This window comes from Amphiura filiformis, unplaced genomic scaffold, assembly GCF_039555335.1.
Source record: "Amphiura filiformis unplaced genomic scaffold, Afil_fr2py scaffold_165, whole genome shotgun sequence".
Classification (NCBI taxonomy): domain Eukaryota; kingdom Metazoa; phylum Echinodermata; class Ophiuroidea; order Amphilepidida; family Amphiuridae; genus Amphiura; species Amphiura filiformis.
Window position 1 is genome coordinate 80,512 of NW_027305629.1, and position 25,428 is coordinate 105,939.

At 35.5% G+C, this 25,428-nt stretch overlaps 1 protein-coding gene across 1 annotated transcript; it reads right to left on the bottom strand.

Annotated features, from left to right (window-relative positions):
- Positions 1-4,111: 4,111 nt before the first annotated feature.
- LOC140145188 (monocarboxylate transporter 13-like) lies at positions 4,112-23,772 on the bottom strand. Its single transcript, XM_072166962.1, has 8 exons — positions 23,640-23,772; positions 19,166-19,218; positions 14,091-14,157; positions 12,259-12,405; positions 11,015-11,845; positions 10,508-10,583; positions 6,536-6,569; positions 4,112-4,255 (listed from the first exon to the last, which is right to left on the bottom strand). Exons 1-8 carry the CDS (start codon positions 23,770-23,772, stop codon positions 4,112-4,114), a joined length of 1,485 nt encoding a protein of 494 aa, XP_072023063.1.
- Positions 23,773-25,428: the final 1,656 nt, after the last annotated feature.

The window sequence follows — 25,428 nt, forward strand, 5'->3', positions numbered from 1 at the left end:
AGCCCACTTCTTTTTCGTGCATCGTAACAAAAAAATTCTTGGGCCAATTTTTTTTATATTAATTTGTAAAAACTAGATCAAAATATCTAGGACGGTTTAATAATAATAAACTAACAAACAAGGGCTAACCAAGCTTACCCCAATGTAGAGGCATCCGAGCTATTTTCAGGGTACAGATCAATTTCAGAACATTGATAATTCCACGAAGCAAATGTAAGAGTGCAAACCTGGACTTCAAACGGAAACCATCTTACATGGATTCTACAAGTTGCATTGTGTATCGCTAGGGCATACCGGATTATTGTACCATCTGGATAGATGGTAGCGACAGTCTCGGCTTTGTAGATATCATCGACGTTAGCACTTAATAACAATAAAAAAAATTAAACATGGCAGATTATTGGACACACACACAAACACATTTATATTGGAAAACTACGAAGGAAAACTGATATTTGAACAAAAACGAGACTGCAACCTGAACATGGACCAGGGCCGGCACATCCTCCCTCTCAGCTATGACAACATCATCAAGTCATGTGACCCGAGAAACACCAGCGGTCACGTGACGACCACGGAATAAACCAGTGGCTCCGAAGGCTTGTAGTCGCAGGCTACCACAGCTCTGAATATAATAGTCGTGAGAGAAGTTAAAACTTTCTTATACTATGAAAACGTTTTTATTTAGACATGATTAGCACAATAATATAAAAGAAATGAGAAGGACTAGACAGAATTAATTGATTTAAAAAAAAAGAAGAAGAAATGTCAATTGTACTAATAAAAAAAAAGATGTAGAATTTCGGAAAGAAAGGTAAATGGAAGCTCCTTGAAATTAAAGGACTATTAAAAATTAGAAGAAAGGAAAAAGAAAGTATTGGTGGAAACCCAGATAAAAAATTTATATTAAATACCTTTCAAACAATGTTATGCCTGGCGACCATATTTTTGAAACAGGAACAGCGTGACTTTTTATACCATCGTAATCCTTAGGATTCCATGTCAGGAACTCGTCAGTCCATGTCTAGCAAGAAGAAGAATAAGAGCAATTACAAGAAGAAAAAAGTAGGTCCTGTACATCCGAGTTAGACGTCAACATCAATAGCGTAAAACGTGTGTTCCATGTTCCATCTTTGGAATATATAGACATCAATCTTCGGCAATCTTCAGCTTTAACGTTACAATAGATTATACTTACTGCGCAATACTTTTCATGGCATTTGAAACAAGAATTTGTCTTTAAAAAGACAAGTTCACGGATCAGGTGTATAGTACTTTGAACCCCGATTTGTTGGTGGTGTTCAAGGTCATATCCGAAGGTCAAATGTCAACTTGTAAATGGGCTGAGAATACAAAATCTGCTCTTGCATGAACAGTTTACATCCAATTGCAACCTAACCTGATCCAAAGCTGCATTATGGAAGCTTTCATGTAATGGTTATGTTTAAGGTTACATACTGATGTCAAAGGTCATTTGAGGTCAACTTTTAAATAGGCTGAAAATACAAAATCTGGTCTCACATAAAGAGTTCACATCCAATTGCAATCATTATTATGCTTTCATGAATCCAAGTGCGTGAAAATATTGGATCTAACACATAATAATGATAACATTGTATGCTTTACGCCCAATATTTATTGGTCCCGCTATGAGTTTTAAAATATTGGACTCGACTACGACTCGTGCAATATTTTTAAACTCATAGCTCGACCAATAAATATGGGATCAATCGATCCAATTTTATATCAACTTGAGCCAAAGCTGCATTTTGGGAGCTTCCATGTATTGGTGTTGTTAAAGGTCACATACTGAGGTCAAAGGTCATTTGATGTCAACTTGTAAAATTGGCTGAAAATGACAAAAAGTGTTTCACAAAAATGCAAAAAAATGTTTCACATGAATATTTACTACGTGGAATGTTCAATACCTATATCTTCAGACGACCCATCTGGAACCGCCGCCCCTATTTTTCTATTTTTTGCAGTGGACTTAGACAACCCATGGACCTATTTTCCTATTTTGATGTTCTAGAATCTTCACAGCTAATTTGATTTTTTTTTAAATATGAAAAATTTACAATTCGTTATCTTTAGTGTGTTAAACTATTATTTGTGTTTATAGAATAATCCTCACACCATCCGCTTTGACATTGAAGACGTTGAAGTTTGTGCTTTGGAACTGCATTTCGCAAACTGTCAAGTTAATATAATACAGTTATTTGATTCTGCTTCAAGCTAACTTTGCTGTATTAAGGAGGGTTTTCTTATAGCTAATTAAATATTTTTACTTATTGACAACGAGATATTACAAAGAATGGTAAACCTTACCAGTTTGGACCAGGTCTGAATTGAAAACGTTTGTTCACGGGTATTCTTTAATGAGAAATGAAGAAAAAAGTGAAATGAACAAGACGACATAATATTTGCCTAAAATATAACGATAGAGACTTTATGATTGCATATGCAATGTTGATGAAAGTAAACACAAAGAATTAGACCAATGTAGAAGTATGGTCATAAAATTGATGTTTTGAGAAAATGAAGTACTCCATAATAGCAAATTAAAACCGTGCATCTTGTCTAGTTGAAGAGCGAAGAAGAGGAAAAGGGAGCAAATAGAAGATAATTCAGAAAGAGGGAATAGAAGAGGAAGAAAAATCAAAAAAGAAAAGAAAAGGGGGCACAGAGAAGTGGAGGGGAAAATTCACATTGTCTCGCCGCAACTCCTTCCTACGACATAATTAACTTCGGCTAGCCCAATTTTCCTATTCCATCTAGAAAGGACCGGTTAGAAAGGACTGGCTAGATATTATTTTATGAAATGCAAGGAGAACAATTATAGCCCATTAGGAGTGATTATGTCAAGTACATAAATGACCTCAAAAAGAAACTTATAATTTTTCACAAGGTCATATCTTAAAATCCTAAAATTACACACAGGATTACGTCAATACACTACTCTAAACACATGTCAGTAACCAAGCAGTTATCCAAGTGACACAACAGCAAAATGCACTGATATGGAACACCTTCCTGGACCACATTCACAGCCCAACAGATTTCTTTTGCTGGGTTCCAATTATTCGCCTGTGAATGTGGTCCCGGAAGCTGTTCCATGTCAGTGCATTTTACTGTTGTGTCAGTTGGACAACTGCTTGGTTACTGACGTGTGTTTAGAGTAGAGTATTGAAGTAATACTGTGTGTAATTTTTGTTCATGTACAGGCTAATAATTGGAACCTAGCAAAAGAAATCTGTTGGGCAGTGAATGTGGTCCAAGAAGGTGTTCCATGTCAGTGCATTTTGCTGTCAACAAGAACAACAAAATTAAAAGCCCAACAAAATTGGAATATCACATTGCTTTTAAAAAATTGGAATGGAAAGATAAATGTTTTATCTATTCCAATATGCAAGAAACAGAATGTTTTATTTTGTTCACCAAAAAGTTGATGACGTCATCATTATTGCGCAATATCGATTTATTTGCAAGCCTGGTGAATTAGAAGACCTCTGAATTCATAATCTTGAGGTTTCAGGCTATCAATATCCATTGGTTTTTAAAAAGTTCTTTCAAGGTAAACCTAACTCCAGTTTTAGAGCCTTTTAAGGTCGGGGGCTCTGAGTAATGTGAAAATTGTCACGCTATATCAGGCTGTGTTCATTCAATTGAAATTTCTACTGTAGTAGTGCAATGACTGATGTTTGGTTAGAGAAAAACGACCAATCAGAAGCCCAATTCTGCCTTTCTTCCTTGCAAGTGCAGGCATATTTAATTGCTTGTTTAATGTAAATTGTACTGCCTGGGACTGTGATTGACTTGACTGTTCGGCTAATGTAGTGGTCTGCTCAACATTAATGGAAAATCCAAAGAACTTTTGTGTTGCATTTTTACATTGATTACTCAGACTCGGACTTGGATTCGGAAGCTGAATGACTTGGACTCGGAAGCTGATGACTCGGATGTTGATGACTCGACTACAACACTGAGCCAATGGTCCCTCATGAGCAAACATGCAAACATGCCGGAGTAGCTACTCAACTCATTGGGTCTGATCTCTTCGTAATTTTAATTGTTCATTTGTTTTTACATTCTTTAAAAATACTTACCATGTTTAGTAGATCGCGAAATAGCAATCGCATGACGACTTTGGTTGCTGTTGAGCTGTTGTGCACAGGACGAAATTCGTTGCTGTAATCAGCAAACAGGTGCTGGTGTAGTCTTTTGACAGCAACCGGTTGGTTCTGATAGGCATATGCTACAAACAAACAAATGTGTCAATCATGTGGTGTCAAGAACATTTACAGTGGAGATGCTCCTGCATGCATAACTCATAACTCATTAATCAAAATTCGGAAAATAGCAATAGGATATAAGTGAGAGCAATAATAAAAGTAGGCCTATCGTATACTACTACAAATAATAATAATAATGATGATGATGATGATGATGATGATGATGATGAAAAACCTGTCATTTTAATTAGGAAAGGTAAAATAAACAAATACATACCATTGTAAAACAACAGTAGAGTTATTGTTTTTAGTTGGAGATGGCTTCCTTTGAACTCCATAGTTCCAAATGGCCATCACATTCACATAGAAATGCAGTTATCATCATTATTTTTAAGTGTTTCATACTTCTGTTGTTAGAGTTGAGCGATTGAAATCTGACCTGATTTGAATCGTTTCTTTATCATTTTGGGGGAAAAGCGAGCCAGTCAATTTGTTAAAAATAATCGCTCACATATCTATGATAAATTCCATTAACTTGAACCTGGTTATTAATGTTTCAACATTAATTACCTTGTGGATCTTTCCAGGATAGCAAAAGGAAGCCGTTGACAATGGCAACCGAAATGATTTAAAACAAATAATTTATTACTCTAATGGAAGCACTGCAAACCTGATGCATTAAACATGAAGTGAACTTTTTATCATACAATGTATTTCTGTGTCATTATTCATAATACATACATAACTAGGAAAACACTAGCTCTACTCGAGGCAAAATAAAGCACGTTAAGCATAGGAATTAAATTAAATTAATCGTCCCTCGTATAATACCTTCCTTTGTCATTATTCATAATATTATGTTATTAATAATTATCATATTTTTATATTACACCCAACTAGTAGCGTATGGCGCACAATGTCATCGCCCCGATATCTTCATGGCAGAAATCGCCATGGTAGGTTGAATCCATAACCACGCATGGCCATTTTGTTCCGACCTTTGATACGCATAATGAGCCGAGGGACATCGGACTAAGGCTACTGACAATAGCCTCGTAACTGACCTCTGTGTGTGTGAGTGAGCATGTATACGCCATGATGCATCTGCTTTTAGACTACTCTTAGACTGCCTCCACGGGAGTGAGTGCAAGTAGCGTCTACGCTGCACTATAGTTCGGCACAAATCAGAATATTTTTGTCAGTTTTTGAGTTCAAGACGCGCGCTTCTTTCTCAAGACGCTAGCTAACGACTATCATATCCGTTGAACAGATATATTCAAGTGCAAGGAACCAAATCTGGCTTCTTTAGACGAAATCAATTACGGGAGATATTCATCATTTCTACCCCGGTATCCAAAGATTTATCGCCTGAATATCAAATCGTGCATAGCACATTCACGTGTATCGATCCCGGGTATTCATTTCAGTGTCTCTGCTGTATAATGTAATTATTAACCGGGCGATGTCGGTGTGTGGCGGTCGCCACACAGGGAGGTCGTTCTACTATCCATCAAGCAAGGGGTGTGGAGAGGCTCATACCGTAAATAGACTGGTTATATTTTGGAAAAATCGCGATCTTACCAGTAAGTTTGCGTAAAAGTTGGAAACCAGCTTATTTGTTTAAGGGTGGTCTTAACCCTGGAATTATGGAAACTTTCGGGCTTCATAACTGCTAAATTATTAGTCTAAAGAATATAAAAGTATACATTTTTAGACTGGAAATGACTTGCTAAATTCATCTGTGAGGTCCAATTTGGGCCAAAATTCTCATTTTTTGAGAAAATCCAAAAAAACGGGTTTTTTTGGCCCAAATTTTTCGTGCAACGTAACAAAAAAATTGTTTGGCCAAAAAATTTTTTTTATTAATTTTTAAAAACTAGATCAAAATATCTAGGGACCGTTTTTTTATTTTTTTGAATTTTGACCAACTTTGAGAAATTTGCACCAAAAATGGTCAAAAAAAGCCTGATTTTCACCCAAATTTCAAATATTTTTGGTGAAGTTGGTCAAAATTCAAAAAAATGAAAAAACGGTCCCTAGATATTTTTATCTAGTTTTTAAAAATTAGTAAAAAAAAATTTTTGGCCAAACAATTTTTTTGTTAGGTTGCACGAAAATTTGGGCCAAAAAACCCGTTTTTGGGGATTTCCTCCAAAAAAGAGCATTTTGGCCCAAATTGAACCTCACAGATGAATTCATCAAGTCATTTCCATTCTAAAAATGTATACTTTTATATTCTTTAGACTAATAATTTAGCAGTTATGAGGCCCGAAAGTTTTCATAATTCCAGGGTTCAGACCAACCTTAAACTGGGTATGCTGAACTTGAATCCGTTGTCTGCCAGGCAGTATTGTGATTTCAAGATAATCCTCAAAATAACACCCAAATGATCCCATATGGACAAAAATTAATTTTATTTCAATAACACTTTCAAATGTGTCAATTTATTCGTCTGGCCTTACGGATCCCAGAAATGTTTGTGTGCGTACGACCTACAGTTAAGAAGTAATAGGTACAAAAGGTCTAAGGTCGATTTTCTTCTTGTGCATGGGTCAAAAGTCAAAGTTGCTCCAATTTTGCAAAAATTGAGGCAAATTGTCAGTTCGCCTAGCTTACAGGTTTCGGAAAAAGAATAGTTTGCATCATCTACGATGTCTAGTTAGTATGTTACATGACAAAGAGTTAAAAGGGATGCAATCAAATTTATGGTATTTGTCTTTATTTATCATCTACCTTCTGAATTTCACATCGCAGATAGTATACAAATATTGAATGTTTATGAGTAGAATAGTAAGAATATTTACATGAGGTGAAATATGAACTGTTCCATTCAACGTGGCTTTGCCAAGTTAATGGAACAGTTCATATTTCACTGAATGAATATATTCTTTTCATTGAACGAATAAAAATATCCAATATTTGATTGATAAAATTCTTTTTCTTCCACTTAAAGGAGTATTTCGTGATCCTAGCATCCTCTATTTATGTTATTTTTCATTAGATATCCACGAAAAAAACCTATTCCCAAAATTTCAGTTGATTCCGATTTTGCGTTCGCGAGTCATGCATGATTATGTGTATTACACTGCTCCATAGACAATGCGTTGTAATTTCGTTCTGGTGCACCAGAACGAAATTCAAATTTCACGATATCTTTGCTAAACGAATTAATCTGCAAGAAATATTTTGTACATAAACATTATGTAGCCAGAGGTTTCCAGTGAACTCTTTTTGAGAAAAGTGGGGGGATGAGGCTGTGGATCACGAAATGCTCTTTTAATTGTATAAATCACCAGAAAAACAAAATACATTAATTTCAGAAGCGACACCCATACCTATATTAAAAATTGGTGTGGTAGTCTCCGTGCGAGATATACGCTCGCGTCTGTCAGCGTTGCCAAGGTAGCTGCGCGTGAGTGCAATAGATAAAGGACTTGGAGTGTAATTAGTCTTTTTCTATAAATAGCAAGAATAATCAATAGTAATTGACCAATCAAAGTATCTCTGTATGAGTTATATAATAAAAACTATTCTTTTCCTGAATCCCTTGAACTTAAGAAACAGTTTGCTTCCATTTTTACGAAAATCGGAGCAACTTTCATTTTTCATCCCTATACAACATGCAAATTGACCTTGGACCTGTTGAGCTTTTAAGGGTCAATGGGTTCAAATCCAGATTGGCAATTAAACAAAATAATTATTTGAATTAAGCATACCCGAATTAACAAAAATAATTTAGTTGATACCCAGCAAACACAAAAACGTTTTTAAAACGTTTTAAATAAGTTATATTTTGGCTTTTGATTTAGGTAAAAACGTTTTAATAACATTAAAATGTCGGGTTATATAAAGGTCATGATAACGTTTTAAAACGTTTTGCATGAAAACACACTACAACAATATTTTTTAATGTTTTCACAAAATGTTATTCTAAACTATTTTTGCAAACATTTTTGCCAAATATTGTGTCAATACTTAAATAACATTATGTTAACATATTTGAACCCAGCAAACACAGAAATGTTCTTAAAATGTTTTTTTCAAAACCTTTTAATAACATTTAAATGTCGGGTTATATAAAGGTCATGGAAACGTTTTTAAAACGTTATTGAAAATATTTTGGGCAAACATTTTTCGCAAAATATTTTTTCAACCCCAAAATAACATTTTGTTTAGAATGTTTTGTATCAAGTTTTAAAAATGTTTTTGGAATGTTATAAAAACGTTTTTATACCCTTTATATAACCCGACATTTAAACGTTTTCTGCAAAACATTTTTGTTTGCTGAGCAATAGATTATCAAAAAATGTTTTTTAAGGTTATGAAAACGTTTTATACTCTTAATATACCCTTTATATAACCCGACATAATTATTATCTGTTAACCAAATGGCTCGTTAGACAACCATTTTTAATTTTTTTTGCCATAACTAAACATCCACATAAATTATATAGATTTTCAAAGTGCATATGACTCTGATTTCAATGTCATTTATGAGCCTAGCTACAGCTCGATAAAATTCATCAGGTTCACGAATATGTCAAATTAACGTGGTGTGTTTTATAAAATGTGAATAAGAAAAGTTTTAGAATTATTTGGAGTTATTTAGAAGGGTAGGTTTCATTTAAAATATAAATCCATTTATGACTTGTCATTATTTTTACTTAGCTATAGCTCGATAAAAGTACACATCTGGTTCATTAATGTCATGTTAACGGTATTTATTATGTTAATCAATATGTATAAACGAATAAATATTTTGCAAAATTGCATAAAAAAGCACAAATGTGGCTAAAATTTCACATGATTACAATCTTTGTAAAATAGATATCAAGTTAAAGCCATATTATAACATTTCTGTAAAAATAGATTAATATTATTTTCCATAAAATGTTAGCTTTTACTGTCAAATATGTCCCCTTTTAATTTTGAGCCGAACGAGTGAGGTAAAGTAGAGAAAATTGGAATTTACTACTAGCGCCAATGCATGTTACTCCCGCGGTTGTAATACGGTACGATCCTCTGATGTGTATGTGTGTATGATGAGTCCCGCACTCCGTGTACGTATTGTGTTATGCGTTATGAACATCGCATACGTGTTCGACTAATATTTCCATCGTACTAATAAAACACCAGTTTTTGACAGCACTACAGCACCTAAAGTCTTGATTTTTGCCGAGTATCTTTGTTTACTAAAGTACGTTACAATCTTGTAAAAACCAGAATTTAATTTTGTTTTTGAGGGCGTTCTCCCCACCAAATGTTATAATATGGCTTTAAACGGTGTTATGTTAATTAAAAATTGTAATCAGAGTACAAAAACGCATACAAACTCTGCAAAGTTGCATAAGGTGCCAACATTGTCTTAAAATATCAGACAATGGTATAAATTTTCAAAAAGATTAAACACATTGTTAATGAACTAAATGTCTATCTTTAAATACTAAGATGTTCAGTTCAGAAAAAATTCCCAAAAATTTGATGTGTTTATCACTTAGTGTTTCGGAGCCTGTTGAAAGTGTTTAATTTAATATTATTTACTTCTTAGTACCATGACTATGTAAACACCAAGAAGACAATTAAAAAGCATTTCAAGTACAAAATATATGTGTTTAAAGTGCACCCCCCTGGTTAAGCCCTTATAATAATTTAACAAAAACCCAAACAAAATAATATCTTATCATCAGTGCTCCTATGCCCTCCCCTGGCAAAGTTGGCTCGCTGAAAACAACAAATTGGGCGCGGAGCCAGCGATAATAATTATGGTAATATTGTAATAATCAATTCAATTTAAATTTCGCGACTTAAACAGACTCTCATAATGTGCGGCTTTCTTGGGATAAGCGTGAAACACGCGGAAAGTTTTTTTTTTATTAATTACTATGATAAGCAGTGCTTTGTTCGCAAATAAATAAAATATGCTCACTGCACGGATTTTTATTCTCACTGCACGAACGTACCAGGAGGCACGTTGAAATAGCCTCTGCCAATGATATTTCAAAATAAGAGTTTCGGTATCCCCCCTTCCAAAAAAATCATGCTCATTAGTAGGAAATATGCCCCTTATATCATACCCTGGTATCTCCTTTATATAGAACACACATGTGTCAGCTTTATTTGTTTCAATATTTGAGTGTAAATCCAAAGGTCATACTACCTTTCGATACGCCTTTAAATCAATTTGAACATGCATGATGAAACTGGACTTAATTTCAACAGCCTGCGTGTGTCATTTATGTGTAATAACCTGGTACAGATCCTCTATTCCGAAAGACAGCGGAGGTAGTAGCATAACACCTCCAATTAACATGAAGGAAATATTATAAGAGCCGGTCTTGTCAAACAGCCAACCTTTAATCAAACAAATAAAAAAAAAGATAGATAGCGTTAGGCTAGTTTGAAATGTTACTATGGCAGCCTGAAATATTTAAGAAATACTAATAAAAATTTAAATTTCAAAATGCTCTGCGAGACTATTCACATGAAACACTACTGCTCTAGAATTATATTGCTCTATGCTAAATGTTATTTTAATATTTTAAAAAATCATGTTTTTTTTCTACCAATAAACTGTTCCTCAGTGACACTTTTTCATAGCTCTCCAATAGTCCTGCCTGCTGTTCATGTTTTATATTACCCCGGATCGACCATTGCAACAGTGTGGCACTTGCTAGTGTAACTTCAGTCTAGTTATTATTCGGTTCTAGCTACAAATCACTGCTTTTTCTATTGGCAAAAACTAATACGTATTCGTAAAAATAACTTTAACATTACAGATCTACCTGACGCGAATCCACCTGCGATTGCCCCAACACCATAAGTCGCATAAATCCACGCGAATGCGTCAGTAACCGCATCCTTGGTCCCCAAAGCATCATTCATTACAGCTAAATTAGCCATAAATGTAAGCCCTATTGTAAAATTATATACCATATTAGAAACAGCCATTCCTGTGAAGGAGTCTATTAATGGATCAATTGCAAGAGATATACCACAGATGATACATGTATTGTACAAAACTACTCGATTTGATTTTATTATCATTTTCAAGACAGGGAAGGTCAGTTTTCCTAGAATATTACTAAGTCCTCCAATGGTTCCAAGGAATGAAGCTGTTATTGGAGCTATTCCTTTGTCTTCTGCATTAGGGATAAGGTATATTAGCCAACTGCCGTAACTCCACCCAGAAGCGGCAGATAGAACGAGTACATTATCGAAGGTTATATTTTTCAATAATTCCATGTTAAACATATTACTTATGAATGTTGTAATTCGCTTCATCAACGATACCCTCTTGTTGCTCTGCGCTGTTTCATCAGATTCAATATCGCTGTCACTAATTTTGCAATATTCCATTGCAATCGTCAGCCTTAGTCTTTGGTTATACTTAATTAAGTCTCCACAGACCACGTAATGTAATGTTACAGCCCCCAGTATCCACAAAGCACCACGCCATCCATATGTGTCCAATAGGAACTGGGTAAATGGTGGTAGAGCTATAACACCAATTGACATTCCACAGGTGGCAATAGAATTTGCCGTATTAATTGTATCATCATTGAAGTAATCTGGTAGTACTCCTAGAGCTGTGACTTTTGATATAGCCATAAAACCTGCATTATTTTAAAAGATTATAAAGAAATGATTTATTTTATACATGTAGGTCGACGTACCTTATTGTATGTACATTATCCCCTTGCAACAAACGCAGATTAATTGCCACAAAGTTGATCCTGTCCGTCTATGTGTGACAGTGGCATAAGACTAGCATACCTTAGGACTAGTGGATCAGTGTAGACCCATCGAACGTAAAGGGTCTATCTCTAACCAAAAAGACATTGTCCTCAAAAAATACATATGCTATACATAATATAGTCAGTCAAGTTTCTTCTCTGAGCCATGATTCTCCCCGTCTCTGGATTACGTTTTTGTTGATATCTAGACTTTATTCATCTCTTCCGTTGCTTCTCCAACATTGTAGCATTTTTAAATGTGGAAATAAAATCAGTTGACTATTAAATCTTACTTTGCATTGCTATCGCTATTACCAAACCAGCTAAATGTTGACATAGCGAAGCCAGTATTAATCCCATACCGGCCACACTTCCTGCAAAGATTATCGTGTATCCGGGATCTATAATGCCGGACCGTCTCAAACCTGACAATAGTAAACCTGAAAATAAGATCAAAAGACAACTTTGCAACCTTATTCCAAACGTTCTTGTCACAATGACTATTTATTAGTAACATACATATATCTCACGTTTTTCTCGTATTTTGTCTTTCACGTACGCTACTATGTGCAGTGGCGTAGCGACGGGGAGGAGCAGAGGGGGTACGGGCCCTGGGCGCCATCTTAGGGTAGGAGCGCCGAATTGCCAATTCAGCATGGATTCTGCGCCCCCTCCAAGCGATAAAACTCAAAATTCAAAAAAGTCAAAAACCCAAAATTCACTAAACTTCATTATAACCAAAATTACTTAGTGGTATTGTTGTAACTTATCGCGTGCTCCGCGCGTAGTTATTTCAAGAATGCGGGCGCCATTATGTATCCTTGGCCCCTGGCGCCACAATCCTTAGCTACGCCACTGACTATGTTTTGCGACCGACGAATTACGATTATCATTTTCTAAATTTTGGAGTGTATGTTTAAAATCAGCTGAATTAATTTTTATGACATGTTAGGTAATCAAGAAATGCAGCTGCGGTTTAACTATACTCCAATTTCACTGTTCCTCAATACGACTATAATGATGAATGTGTTATATACTACAACTGTACATTTCGTCAGCCGTATCACATACTGACGTATTTGTAAAATACACAATTCGAGAAAATCGAATTTGAAAACTTAGCGATTTCATTTGCTGCATTATCTCAATGAAAACATTATTGTCGATTTAAACCTGATTTAAAGTAATGCAAATATTCCATATGTTCAATGTATTTCACTTATCCCTATCAAAGCATAACTTATTCTGCAAAAAATCAATATCAAATTAAATACGTCACTATGTGAAAAGGATTAATGACAATTTCGCCGTACAAATGACAGTTGCGCAAATGCGTCCGATGTGAAAAGGACAAAACAACAATTTTACCGTGCAATGAAAAAGTCGCGCAAATACGTCGCGCAAATACGTCACTATGTGAAACAGCAAATTCTTCAAATTGCAGATACGACATACCATTTGTTTTCAATTACATGTTACTCATTTCGGTAATAAATGTACGATTAAAGCCATAATGTGTGATTTGCTTGACAGCGACGCCCTCAATTTTACTCGGATTTCTACTTTTTGCATAATTATATGCCCAGTGGTGTACTAAAAAACCACGTAAAAGACTAAGCCTGAAGTGCTTTAATATGAGTAATATTTAACTTTTTATATTAAAACAGAGTTCATCGATCGACTGCTTGCTAACATTTCCCGTGAATGTCAGCTTATGTGTACACACGTCGAGCGCGATGCTCCGTGCAGTATTACGTGTTACGATCGGCGAGCGTAGTACACGCATTGTAGGCGCTGGAATGAATCGCAGGGGGTCCATACAATCATCACCCCCCCATGTCGAAAAAAATGTAAATTTCAGACCATTTTAACCCAAAATGAAGTTGAAGGTTGCTATGGAGGTGCCTTTTTCAATAATAGCTAAAAAGGTACATGTATGCACAGGGTAATTTGGGGGCCTCACCTTTTGGGGGCCCTGGGCCCGGTCCATCTGGCCCAATGGTAAATCCGGCCCTGGCTGACGCAACTGATACAATATTCTTTCATTTTCAAGATTTTAGGTTCAAGAAACTCATGAAAACTGCGCTTTTTAAGTAATTATTCGAGTATAATTATATTCACTTACATGCAAAACTACCGATGCCGGGAATTAGAGAAATTGCCAGTCCAATTATCCATGTTTGTGTGACAAACTGTTCGCGTAGAGAAGGTAATAACACGCTGAGACTTTTCATTATCCCAGTTTCTAAAGCGAGCACTACAGTAACACAAAATAAAACCATGTATTTTGGAAAACGATACGCTGAATAACAGTCGGACTGTTCCATTCCGAATTGGTAAAATATCATTTGTTAAATCACTAGTCGCAAAGTTCGGAAGACACGGCTGAAATTAAAGCAACGATCGTCAACGGTTGTTCAATACACTAACTGACCGAGAATAGGCCTGTGACCAAGAATAGGCGTATTGACCCTAATTAATTCTGTTGGTGCGTATTGTGAGATCTATACATTGCAATGGCTGCCACGCAAATGAAAAAAGTCAATCATGACATATAGTTCCATTTTATTCTGGGGCGTGTATTGTAAATGGAATGGCGCCGGCGAATGACTAAGTATAAAGAATATAAGAATGTTTCATCTGCCATGTTTCGAACCCGGGACCTGGGGTTTGAAAAGCAGCGATTCTTAAAGGATGTCTCCGGCGATCACAACATTATGCCTTATATGTTAGAAAATTAATTACCAAGCACGTATAACGTGGGTTTATTTTAAACGAACTTATATTGACCATAAAAACGTATTAAACATTATTAATACAGCCGTATCTCAACACGCGATATTCAAAATTCTCGGACGCCGAAATGACGTTCCAGTCATACAATATAGCTAACAACAATTGAGTACAAAATAACTATGTCATCATTGCATTAGACAATTTCGGCGCGGAAATTTTGAATATCTCGTGTTGAGAGCCAGTTGTTTTTATTAGTTTTTATGGTCAATAGCTGTCATTATGAGTTTGAACTTGTAAATGCGATTTTCCAAATTACTCAACCTATGGACTTGGTATTTGGTGGAATGGTGTGTCTTGATAAAACTTTTAATTTTCATGCAAAAAAAAAATATATGCGGTGCTATGGTAACGGACGCCATATTTGTCTTTTAAGGGGGGAGTCTGTGCGTAGTCTTTTAACGTAATGGTCAGTCTTATAGTGACCAAATGTGGTAGGTAGGTCTATGACATGTCTATCTAAACTTACTCATAGCGGGTTTTTTGAAAGAAGGTCAAATCGGTGCGTTGCGATGCGTTAAATATGGTAAAATCCACATTTTTGGGAAAAAATACCAAATTTAGGTCGTTTCCATAGTTACGAAGGTTTAATTCAAAAATGGTTCTGCGTAATTCAAGATATATATACCAATGACATATCTGCCAAATTGTAGATTGATCGGAGTTAGCGTTACTGAGAAAAGCTGCGCGCAACCTCTAAACCTGCGTAAAATCGCAATTGGCAGAAAACATCTTTTTAAGTCTAGAAACACTAAATATGCAAAACAGTTGGTAATTATGCAATTTTTCTATTCTAAAAACATACTATTAAGGTGGTACGAAAGGCAAAATCAAGTTGCTCTGATTGAGATTAAAATAGACTTGTTCCTTAGAGATATGCAAAATAATCTTAATTCTAAAATTTGAGCCAAATCGGACAAACGGTTTTTGAGATATTGCTGTTGAAAGATTCTTTGTATTCTATTGTTTTTGCCAATATATTGATGAAGTTAATGAGGAAAATTGGCCAAATGTGCTCATTAATATTAATTTTTGCCAATATTTTGCCAATATTTTATGAATAAACCTTCATACTACTTTTACCTTTACGAATTTTGACCTGACACTTTGCCAATGTGTCTCTATGACCTAAACCTTTAACATGTGATTTTTCCGCCCATCTAATTTGCATATTTGCATAATTAATTAGCCTTAAGTATAATGCTAATTAATTATACAAATATGCTAATTAGATGTGCGGGAAAATCACATGTTAATGTTTTAGGCCATAGAAACACATTGGCAAAGTTTCATGCCAAAATCATATAAAATAAAAGTAGTATGAAGGTTTATTCATAAGATATTGGTATAATATTGGCAAACATGAAAACAAAAACAATAGAATACAAAGAAACTAAAAACATGTATATCTTGACAACCGTATGTCCGATTTCCTTCAAACAAAAACTATTTTGCTCAGTGTATTTAGCTTAACTTATTCAATCTATTCAAATGGTTCTAAATTTACTTTCTGTTTTCCAGAAACATCGTTTCGAACCCCCTTAACTGTGATAATAGTTTATAAATTAATTCCAAATTAATATCTAATTGGCATTTATCTTTGAATTTGTTAAAAATCGCCCCTTGAAAAACAATAAAATACAAAAGAAACGTAATGTACGTATTACTAAATCGGTAGACATTTGCGGTAATGATGGATTAAAAAAATAATAAAACACTTACCATCCGTCAATACCAATAATTTCAACAATTAGACAACATTTACAATGAAAATGCTTTTAAAATTAATTACAATTAATATTTATCTTTGAATTTTGTTGAAAATAGCCCTTTGAAAAACAATATAAAACTAGAGTCAATAGATTCTGAGTACAAGCCGCCGGCAGTAAATATAACATTAATGAGTCAATTTTGACCAATTTCAAAATTTGACCTTCGACCCCTAAACTTTGACCGTCACCATTGACTTTTTGTTTTGTCTCACTAAGGTCTATCATATGCAGCATTCAGATTTGCCATACCTCGCTGTTTGAAATTTTACACATTTTGACCTTTTGACCCCAAGTAAAAAGAGGTCACCATTGACTTTTTGTTTTGTCTCACTAAGGTCTATCATATGCAGCACTCAGATTTGCCATACCTTGTTGTTTCAAATTTTACACATTTTGACCTTTTGACCCCAAAGTAAGCATTGTACAAAGAGGTCACCATTGACTTTTTTGTTTTGTCTCACTAAGGTCTATCATATGCAGCACTCAGATTTGCCATACCTCGTTGTTTCAAATTATACACATTTTGACCTTTTGACCCCAAAGTAAACATTGTACAAAGATGTCACCATTGACTTTTTATTTTGTCTCACTAAGGTCTATCATATATAGCACTCAGATTTGCTATACCTCGTTGTTTGAAATTTTACACATTTTGACCTTTTGACCCCAAAGTAAACATTGTACAAGGAGGTCACCATTGACTTTTTGTTTTGTCTCCGGTCTATCATATGCAGCACTATAACTTGACATATCTTGTTGTTCAAATTTAGTTTGTATTGCATACGGGGTCAAAGGTCAAGCAATGGTCAAGCTGTGAACACCCTGAATACCCATGCCACTAGTGACCAACATGTATTAATTAGAGCTTCTTGTTTGTAGAAGAAGAGGCAGATTGCCAGAAAGAAAGAAAGAAAGAATTAGCGTAAAACAGAACAAGCCGACTTTGTCGTCGGCTTGTAACAAAAGAAATACATTGCATGTATCGCTGTAGGTAAAATGTTTTTAGCGTCGTCTATCTCGCTTAGATTTGCTGTTGCTTGAGAACCAAATGGCCAATTGAGCTCAAATAAAAAGCAAATAATAGCTTTATTGCTAAAGCCAATTTCAAATGGCCGGTTGAGCTCAAATAAAAAGCAAATAATAGCTTTATTTCTAAAGCATTTTAATCTGGAAATAACTCAAAATGATATTTGCACTATTTTCACTATTTCACTAAGTTCAGTCTCCCCTTAATAGTGTATTTAATATGCAAAAAAAAACAATTTCCTTTCTCCACGGTGTATCGGGAACTAACTCTTTAGTATGTTAAATGGCCTTCCCATTTTACGTGTTGAAGGCCACACTCTACATACCTCAATAAACATCTAAAGAGAAGATAGCTGTAAATTTGTGTAATGAGCACCATTGGCCAGTTTGCCAAATATGAGCATTATATGAAAAAGTAATAAAAAAAAACATTAAAATTATGAACTAAAAACTGAAAAAACATTTTTTTTTTTGGCCCTCCCTGATTTTGTCCAATTTTGGATCTGTCGGTGGAAGGCAAGCAAACAAAAAATTGTTGGCATTATTGCTCAGATAATGTGGGCAGCTTAATAATCTCCTCTGGTTCAATATTAGGACAGTGACAACAAATGCAGTACAGTAAATCTAGACCTATTCTTTTTTTACTCATTTGTGTACATCCATATCAAAACTATGCACTTGTGGGCTGCTATATGTGTCTCTTTTACATAATAGCTAGGAATAAATACCAGACTCATCTCAAGTGGACATGGTAGAGGTCACTTCAAATCATCCCCAAGTCACATGGTTTAGGAATACATGGTTTTGGAATGTTTTCTGTATTCTTAAACCATGTGACTTTGGGATGATTTGAAGTGACCTCCACTTGAGATGAGTCTGGTATTTATTCCTAGCTATTATGTGAAATGAGACACCTGTAGCAGCCGACAAGTGTATCGTTTTGATATGGATGTGCACATTTATGGCCAAATTTTACTTTAATTTTGACCAAATTGCTCAAGGAAACCTCTTTTAATTAAGACTATACTTTATTCATTTGCGAGCAAGGCACTGCTTAATTATGCGTCACCCGTCTTGCGCGGTTTGCATCTAATCCTCATCTTTGTTTTCTTCACCTCTCCCTCTTTCCCCCCTTTACCTCACATCCCTCTTCTCCCGCTTTCCTCTTATCCTCTATACCTCAAGTTTATCTACCCCTTGCCTCTGCCACTTCTTTCCCGTCTATTCTTAAACACTTAAGAATGTTCTTGCAATCTTATTGGTTCTATACCCGTGTGATATGACACGATATCACACACTTTAGCGCGTGCGTGTCGACGCGATACTCGGACGCGCTATTTGAACCAATCGGGAGGTGCATAGCAACAACCGGGCTGATCGATTCTAAGCCCTAGGTAATTACATGTAAAATTTAGGATTTAATTTGGGTTAAAATTTGGTATATTTATGATTAATATTTTTATTTGAATTGAAGTGTTTAAGAATGAGAATATTGTTTTAGCCGCTGTTGTGCATCTATCGTCTCATATAACACGCGGCATCATTATTTTCGGCGTAAAACAACTCGGCTTCGCCTCGTTGTTTTACTTAAAATAATAATGTCGCCTGTGTTATATGAGACAATAGATGCCATCCAGTGGCTAAAAACAATACCTTTATTCTCTAATTATGGCGCAACTTTCCCTCTTTCCCCCTTAAATTCACGTCATCTTCTCCTGCTTAAACACTTTCATCAGATTCCGAAATACTAAATGATAAACACATCAAATCTTTTGGGTATTTGTTTTTACTAGTTTATGAACTGAAAATCTACATATTTAGTTTATAAACAATGTGGTTAATCTTTTTGAGGATTTTATACCACTGTCTGATATTTTAAGCCAGTGCATTTTATGCAGCTTTGCAGAGTTTGGATGCTTAATTACAATTTTAAACATAATACCGTTTAACTTGGTATCAGTAAACCAGCTGCAGCTAGGTAAAAAAACATTAATCAAATGGATTGACTTTTTAAATGAAAACCTACCCTTTAATATCTTAATATCTGTAAACCAAATGTGTACTTTCATCGAGCTGCAGCTATAGGTAAAAAACACGTAAATTAAATGGATTGACGTTTTAAATGAAAACCTAACCATTCTAAATAAATCTATTTCACAAAGATTAAAATCATATGACATTGTCGGTACATGCGTGTTTTTATGCAATTTTCCAAAGTTTTTATTCGTTTATACATTCTATTTTTTCTGACATTTTTAATCATAATACCGTCATAACATTACATAAATGAACCAGATGTGTATTTTTATTGATCTGTAGCTAAGTAAAAATAATGACAAGTCAATTGAATGAATTTATAACTCCAAATAATTACTTTTCTCACATTTTATAACATTTTATTTAGTCCTTTGGATTAATAGGATGAACAAATTTTAATATTTTCCCAGAGTAGCCAGTGCACATAAACCATGTAATCGTTATAAAAAAACCCAGTGCATCCGGCCGGATTCGAACCGGCGACCTTCGTAATTCTAGAACGATGCTCTAACCAAGGAGCTAAAAAGAGCAGAAGATATAAGTCTGTAGGTATCTTCTGCTCTTCTCCAATGTGCCTCTTTAGCTCAGTTTGTTAGAGCATCGTTCTAGAATTACGAAGGTCGCCGGTTCGAATAATCCGGCTGGATGCACAGCTTTTTTGGGTTTTTTCAACGTTTACGAGCAGGGGAGAGATTAAAATTTGTTCAAAATAACGTTAATTTGACATATTCGTGAACCAGGTGTGTACGTTCATCGAGCTGTAGCTAAGCTCAAACATGACATTAAAAGAGAGTCATATGCATTTTGAAAATCTATATAAATACGCACGTTTATTATTTAAAATATTCTTGATCGTGTGACCAATGGTGTAAAATATTCCTTAAATTGTCTTTACGATGATATTACGCTAATATATGAAAAATCTGAATCTTGCACCCTATGTTGTATTAGTAAATACATATACATTCTGTTCTGGGGTGATCTCTTTTTCTGCACTGAACCTGGGAAGATGGTATGAGCGACGATTTTGGAGCACTTGTGATGTGGCCAAACCAGGAGAGTTTGTGTTCCTTCGGTTATTTGGAGATGTCTGTGGTCTCCGATTGCTGTACTTGTTTCAGCTCTGAGAACTGAATGGTTCTGGCTGTGTATGGTACTCTCAAGAGGCGACAAGAAGATTTTATTTCATCAGCTCCAATCTTCTTTCTAACCTTTTAGATACAATCATCCAGGTACACAAACATAACAAAAAATGTGTTTAATTTGTTATAGCTACAGTACCACGCCTCCTCTAAGACGCTGAACTATTGACCTTTGACACGGTTTGTTTGACGTCACAGGATAGTCTTCGAGGTACTTTTAGATACTGTCCGGCTTTCACATCCATCGTCCATAGATGAAGGTAGCGAAAACAACAGCACGGTGGCCCAATGGTTAGGGCGCGAGCTTCATGATTGGTAGGTTGCGGGTTCAAGCCCCACCACGGCCAGTGTGTTGCGTCTTTGAGCAAGATAGCTTAATTCCCAATTGCTTCACTCCACCCAGGTGTAAAATGGGGAGCTGCTGGGGGTAATCACAATCTAAGTCGCTGAGAGTACCTGCGCATCAGTTGCGGACTTGGTGAAGCGGAAATGATTCTGATATATCCTAATGACAGCGGAATAATTGTTGAAGTGTGCTGATAATTAGGCTATGCCTAGCTGAAGCGCACGTTAAATCAAACAACATTTTTTTTTTCTTCTTCTTTGTTTTGTGGAAAATTGTTACTCTTGTTAATATTCGTCAATTGATCTGGAGAGAGATAATAAGACCACGGTAGTTCTTGTTCTTATCAACCGAATTTGAAGGATTTATACTTATAGTTGCGTTACTTCTCTCCTTTGACTGTTACTTCTTGGATGTGCGTTTGACATTACGTATATGTTATTTCTTTGTAATTTGTGATGATATTACAATATTTTTAAGGGAGGACATGCATCAGAAGCTGAATTTCATTTAATTCCCTCCGGGCAATTGGAGACGGAGCAGATATAGCATCTCATAACACATACAGATTCGGTTTCATCAAAACACATGACACTTATTTTCAAAAAAATTCAATCGGTTTGTTTTAATAGATTAGGCTTTTATAATTTTCAGTGTCTCTTGGCGACGGTTTTATGTATTTTTGTGTGCATTGCTTCAGCAAATCCTGACATTTCACCAGATTTAAAGCATAAAACTTTATGCGTACATAAAATTGCAACCTGAAGTTGGCCTGTTTTTCAACATTAAGCAGTTGCCTTTACCCCCCCTATATCGCATGTAGGGCTATGCCCGAACACTAGTACCGAAAAAGGGGCTCTTTTTAATCACTCTTCTGTGACGTGTCTTACCGTAGAAGGGCGTAAAAGTGCAATGAGAGGTTTTGATTTCTTACGTCTAGGTGCTTACACCCGACTAACTATTAACACTGTACCTTCAAAGCTCTTCAGAGCCCAGGTTCAGAACATCCAGCATGATTTGTTCCCAGAATATAATGAACAGTAACAGGGAGAATAGGCAGACAACTATTTTTGTGAACATTCACAAAGAGTGTTTTTAAACTTCGCTCACAGCACTATTGTGCAGGGACTCAATCAGTGACGTGATTAGAGTGCAGATGTTGTGATTCATGGCACATAAAACCTCGTGCCAATCCCGGTCATATACCTTCTTAAAGTCCATAAAGTTACGATGGGGTTCTTTCTGATGGTCAATTTATTTATCGCCTATGAATCTCAAGCTCTGTAGTAATCCAGCTTGCTCTTCTGAAAGTACGTCTTGTGTCTTCATGCGTTTCAGACAAATGTGGAGAAAAAACTTCCTTGGATCGCTGAAAAGGTTTATTATGTTTGATTAAGTTTGATGCTTAAAAACCTGTACAGATCCTCTACTCCAAAAGACATCACGGGTAGAAACAGGACACACCCCATTAATATGAATGAAATATCGTAAGAACCCGTGTTGTCAAACAGCCAACCTGTATTCAAACAATAAAAGAAAAACGGTTATGTTTGGTTCTCGGAGATGTCCGAGCAATTTGTTATTACATGAGAATAAATAAAAAGAAAATTACTGGAAATTATAACAATGTACGCCATGACACGTAAGAGACTAATATTGGAGTCTTGTTTCTTCGTTCGAAGCAAACACAAACTTTGCACTATTATTCTGTATAATTACCTATAAGGTTTTGAGATAAAAGACGAATTATTACTGAATATTTAAATTATTAATCATACAATTGAGAATATATTATGAAAGCATTATACCGCAGAATTATATCTACAAGGACGTATATGCCTGAGGTTTTTGATTTTGACGACAGAAACGACAGGCAGATACCCTCGAAACATTTCATTAGAATGGCATGACAATAATTATGATAATACTTGTTTGTACAGCCGCCTGTATCAGTAATATGTTCAAACTCCAAATAATGCTCTGTGCAGGGTGTCTTCCTTTCTTCTCTTTCGTCAAAAAAAGCAAAACACTAATGACATGCTTTTAGAAGGAATTCTCTGGTATTCATTCACTCTAGACTTGTTAAACATATATCCCTACTTATATACCAAAAAAGGAGAAAGGGGGAGAGAATGATTCTTAAACGCTTCTTAAAAATTGTCACGTATGCAGAACACACGACCTTTTCAGAACCACTTTGGAGTATTAACCCCATGAGAACTACCTTGCGATTGGCCAAAAGAAATGTTCATTATCAATTCGACCAATCAGCAACATTGTTAGAATAATTTCACTACGCAAAAAAATTGGGGTGAATTATTTTCAATGCTCCATTCTGAAAATATAATGTATTATTGACCAAGCAGAGGCAATGTTAGATCGGCATGTAGTGCTCAGGGGGTTAAATGGTTCACTCACCTTGTCAGAACCCTATTGGGTTATCTGTATACAAATTTAAGATTCTTCAGGACACTGATCTCAAGAACCTATACGTTTTACCAACGGGTTCTACTTCACAGAAGCGGTTTTCATAAGAGTTTAAATAGGCATTGCTTAATTACCTGAAGTGAATCCTCCTGCAATTGCCCCGGCTCCAAAAACTACAAAATACCATGCGAATGCGTCAGTTACTACATCCTTAGTCTCCAAAGTATCATTCATCACAGCAAAACCAGCTATGAAACCAACCCCCATTATAAAGTTATACACAATATTACAAACAGCCATTCCTGTGAAGGAATCTATTAATGGATCAATTGCGAGAGATATCCCGCTGATGATACATGTAATGTACAAAACTACTCGATTTGATTTTATTATTATTTTCAAGACAGGGAAGGTCAGTTTTCCTAGAATATTACTAAGTCCTCCGATGGTTCCAAGGAATGAAGCTGTTATTGGAGCTATTCCTTTGTCCTCTGCATCAGGGACAAGGTATATTAGCCAACTAGCGTAACTCCACCCAAAAGTGGCAGATAGAACGAGTACATTATCGAAGGTTATATTTTTCAATAATTCCATGTTAAACATATTACTTATGAATGTTGTAATTCGCTTCATCAGCGATACCCTCTTGTTGCTCTGCGCTGTTTCATCAGATTCAATATGGCTATCACTAATTTGGCAATATTCCGTTGCAATCGTCAGCCTTAGTCTTTGATGATACTTAATTAAGTCTCCACAGACCACGGAATGGAATGTTACAGCCCCAAGTATCCACAAAGCACCACGCCATCCATATGTGTCCAATAGGAGCTGGGTAAATGGTGGTAGAGCCATAACACCAATTGACATTCCACAGGTGGCAATGGAATTTGCCGTATTAATTGTATCATCATTGAAGTAATCTGGTAGTACTCCAAGAGCTATGACTTTTGATATAGCCAGAAAACCTGTATTTTTTAACAAAGTTGTAAAGAAAAGATTAAAATCCAGTTTATAGGTCGAAGTACCTTATTGTGTGTAGATTATCTCCTTTCATCAACCGCATGCAGGTCAATTGCCGCGAAGACAAAATATCAGAGTGAACAAAACCCCGAGGAATGTTAATCCTTTTAGCTCATAAATCTTGTTAGAGAACCGAGAGTCGCAACGGGGACTGGAAAGGCATGAACATATACGCTGGAGAAGTTACGTAATTAATCGGATTAACTACCATAGCAATAGGTCAAAACAATTTTGAACATATCGCGCTGCACTACAAGCAGGTTGAACTAATCACCCGTGTATGTCTGCAATCATAGATTGAATACAATACTGGTCTTTTCAAAGATACTAATTTACAGGTGCAAGTGATCAGCATGATATGGTTCAATGCAGAGGTACCGCGTGAACGTACCAGTGCAGCGCGGTATATTCAAAAATTGTTTTGACCTATTGCTATGGTAGTTAATCCGAATATTACGTAACTTCGCCAGCGTATAGAGTACAGGGTGTTCCATAAGAGGCGGGTCCAAGGAATTGTTGCATTTTTAATATGAAACAGATTCATTTGGTTTAGTAGATTTGTAGTAACAATTCAATTTTTAAAATTAAAATGTTACACTTTGTTCTATTTTTTTTATCAAAAGCTTCCAATTTTTTAAATAGTGTTTCAATTGTGTTTATGCTATTTTGTATAATATACAGTGTATAGTTACGGTTGCCAGGTTACAGTTGCCAGGTATTACCGTAAAATATACATGCTTTCTACCGTATTTTATACAAGATTATGGGCATTTATCGTATTTTACGGTAATTATACGGTACATATGCTTATTATACGGTGAAATACTTGGTGAAATTATGGTTTTTACGGTAGAATGCTGACAACTTGGTTGCTATTCTACCGAAAAAAGTACGGTCAAGTTT

Coding starts and splice junctions, on each gene's coding strand:
- LOC140145188 (XM_072166962.1), bottom strand. CDS start 23,772: ATGGGGGTTGGTTTCATAGCTGGTTTTGCTGTGATGAATGATACTTTG. Junction 19,219..23,639: donor TGCAGGAGGATTCACTTCAG/GTAATTAAGCAA, acceptor CGCCATAATTAG/AGAATAAAGGTATTGTTTTT. Junction 11,846..12,258: donor AATAGCGATAGCAATGCAAA/GTAAGATTTAAT, acceptor AAAATAATGCAG/GTTTTATGGCTATATCAAAA.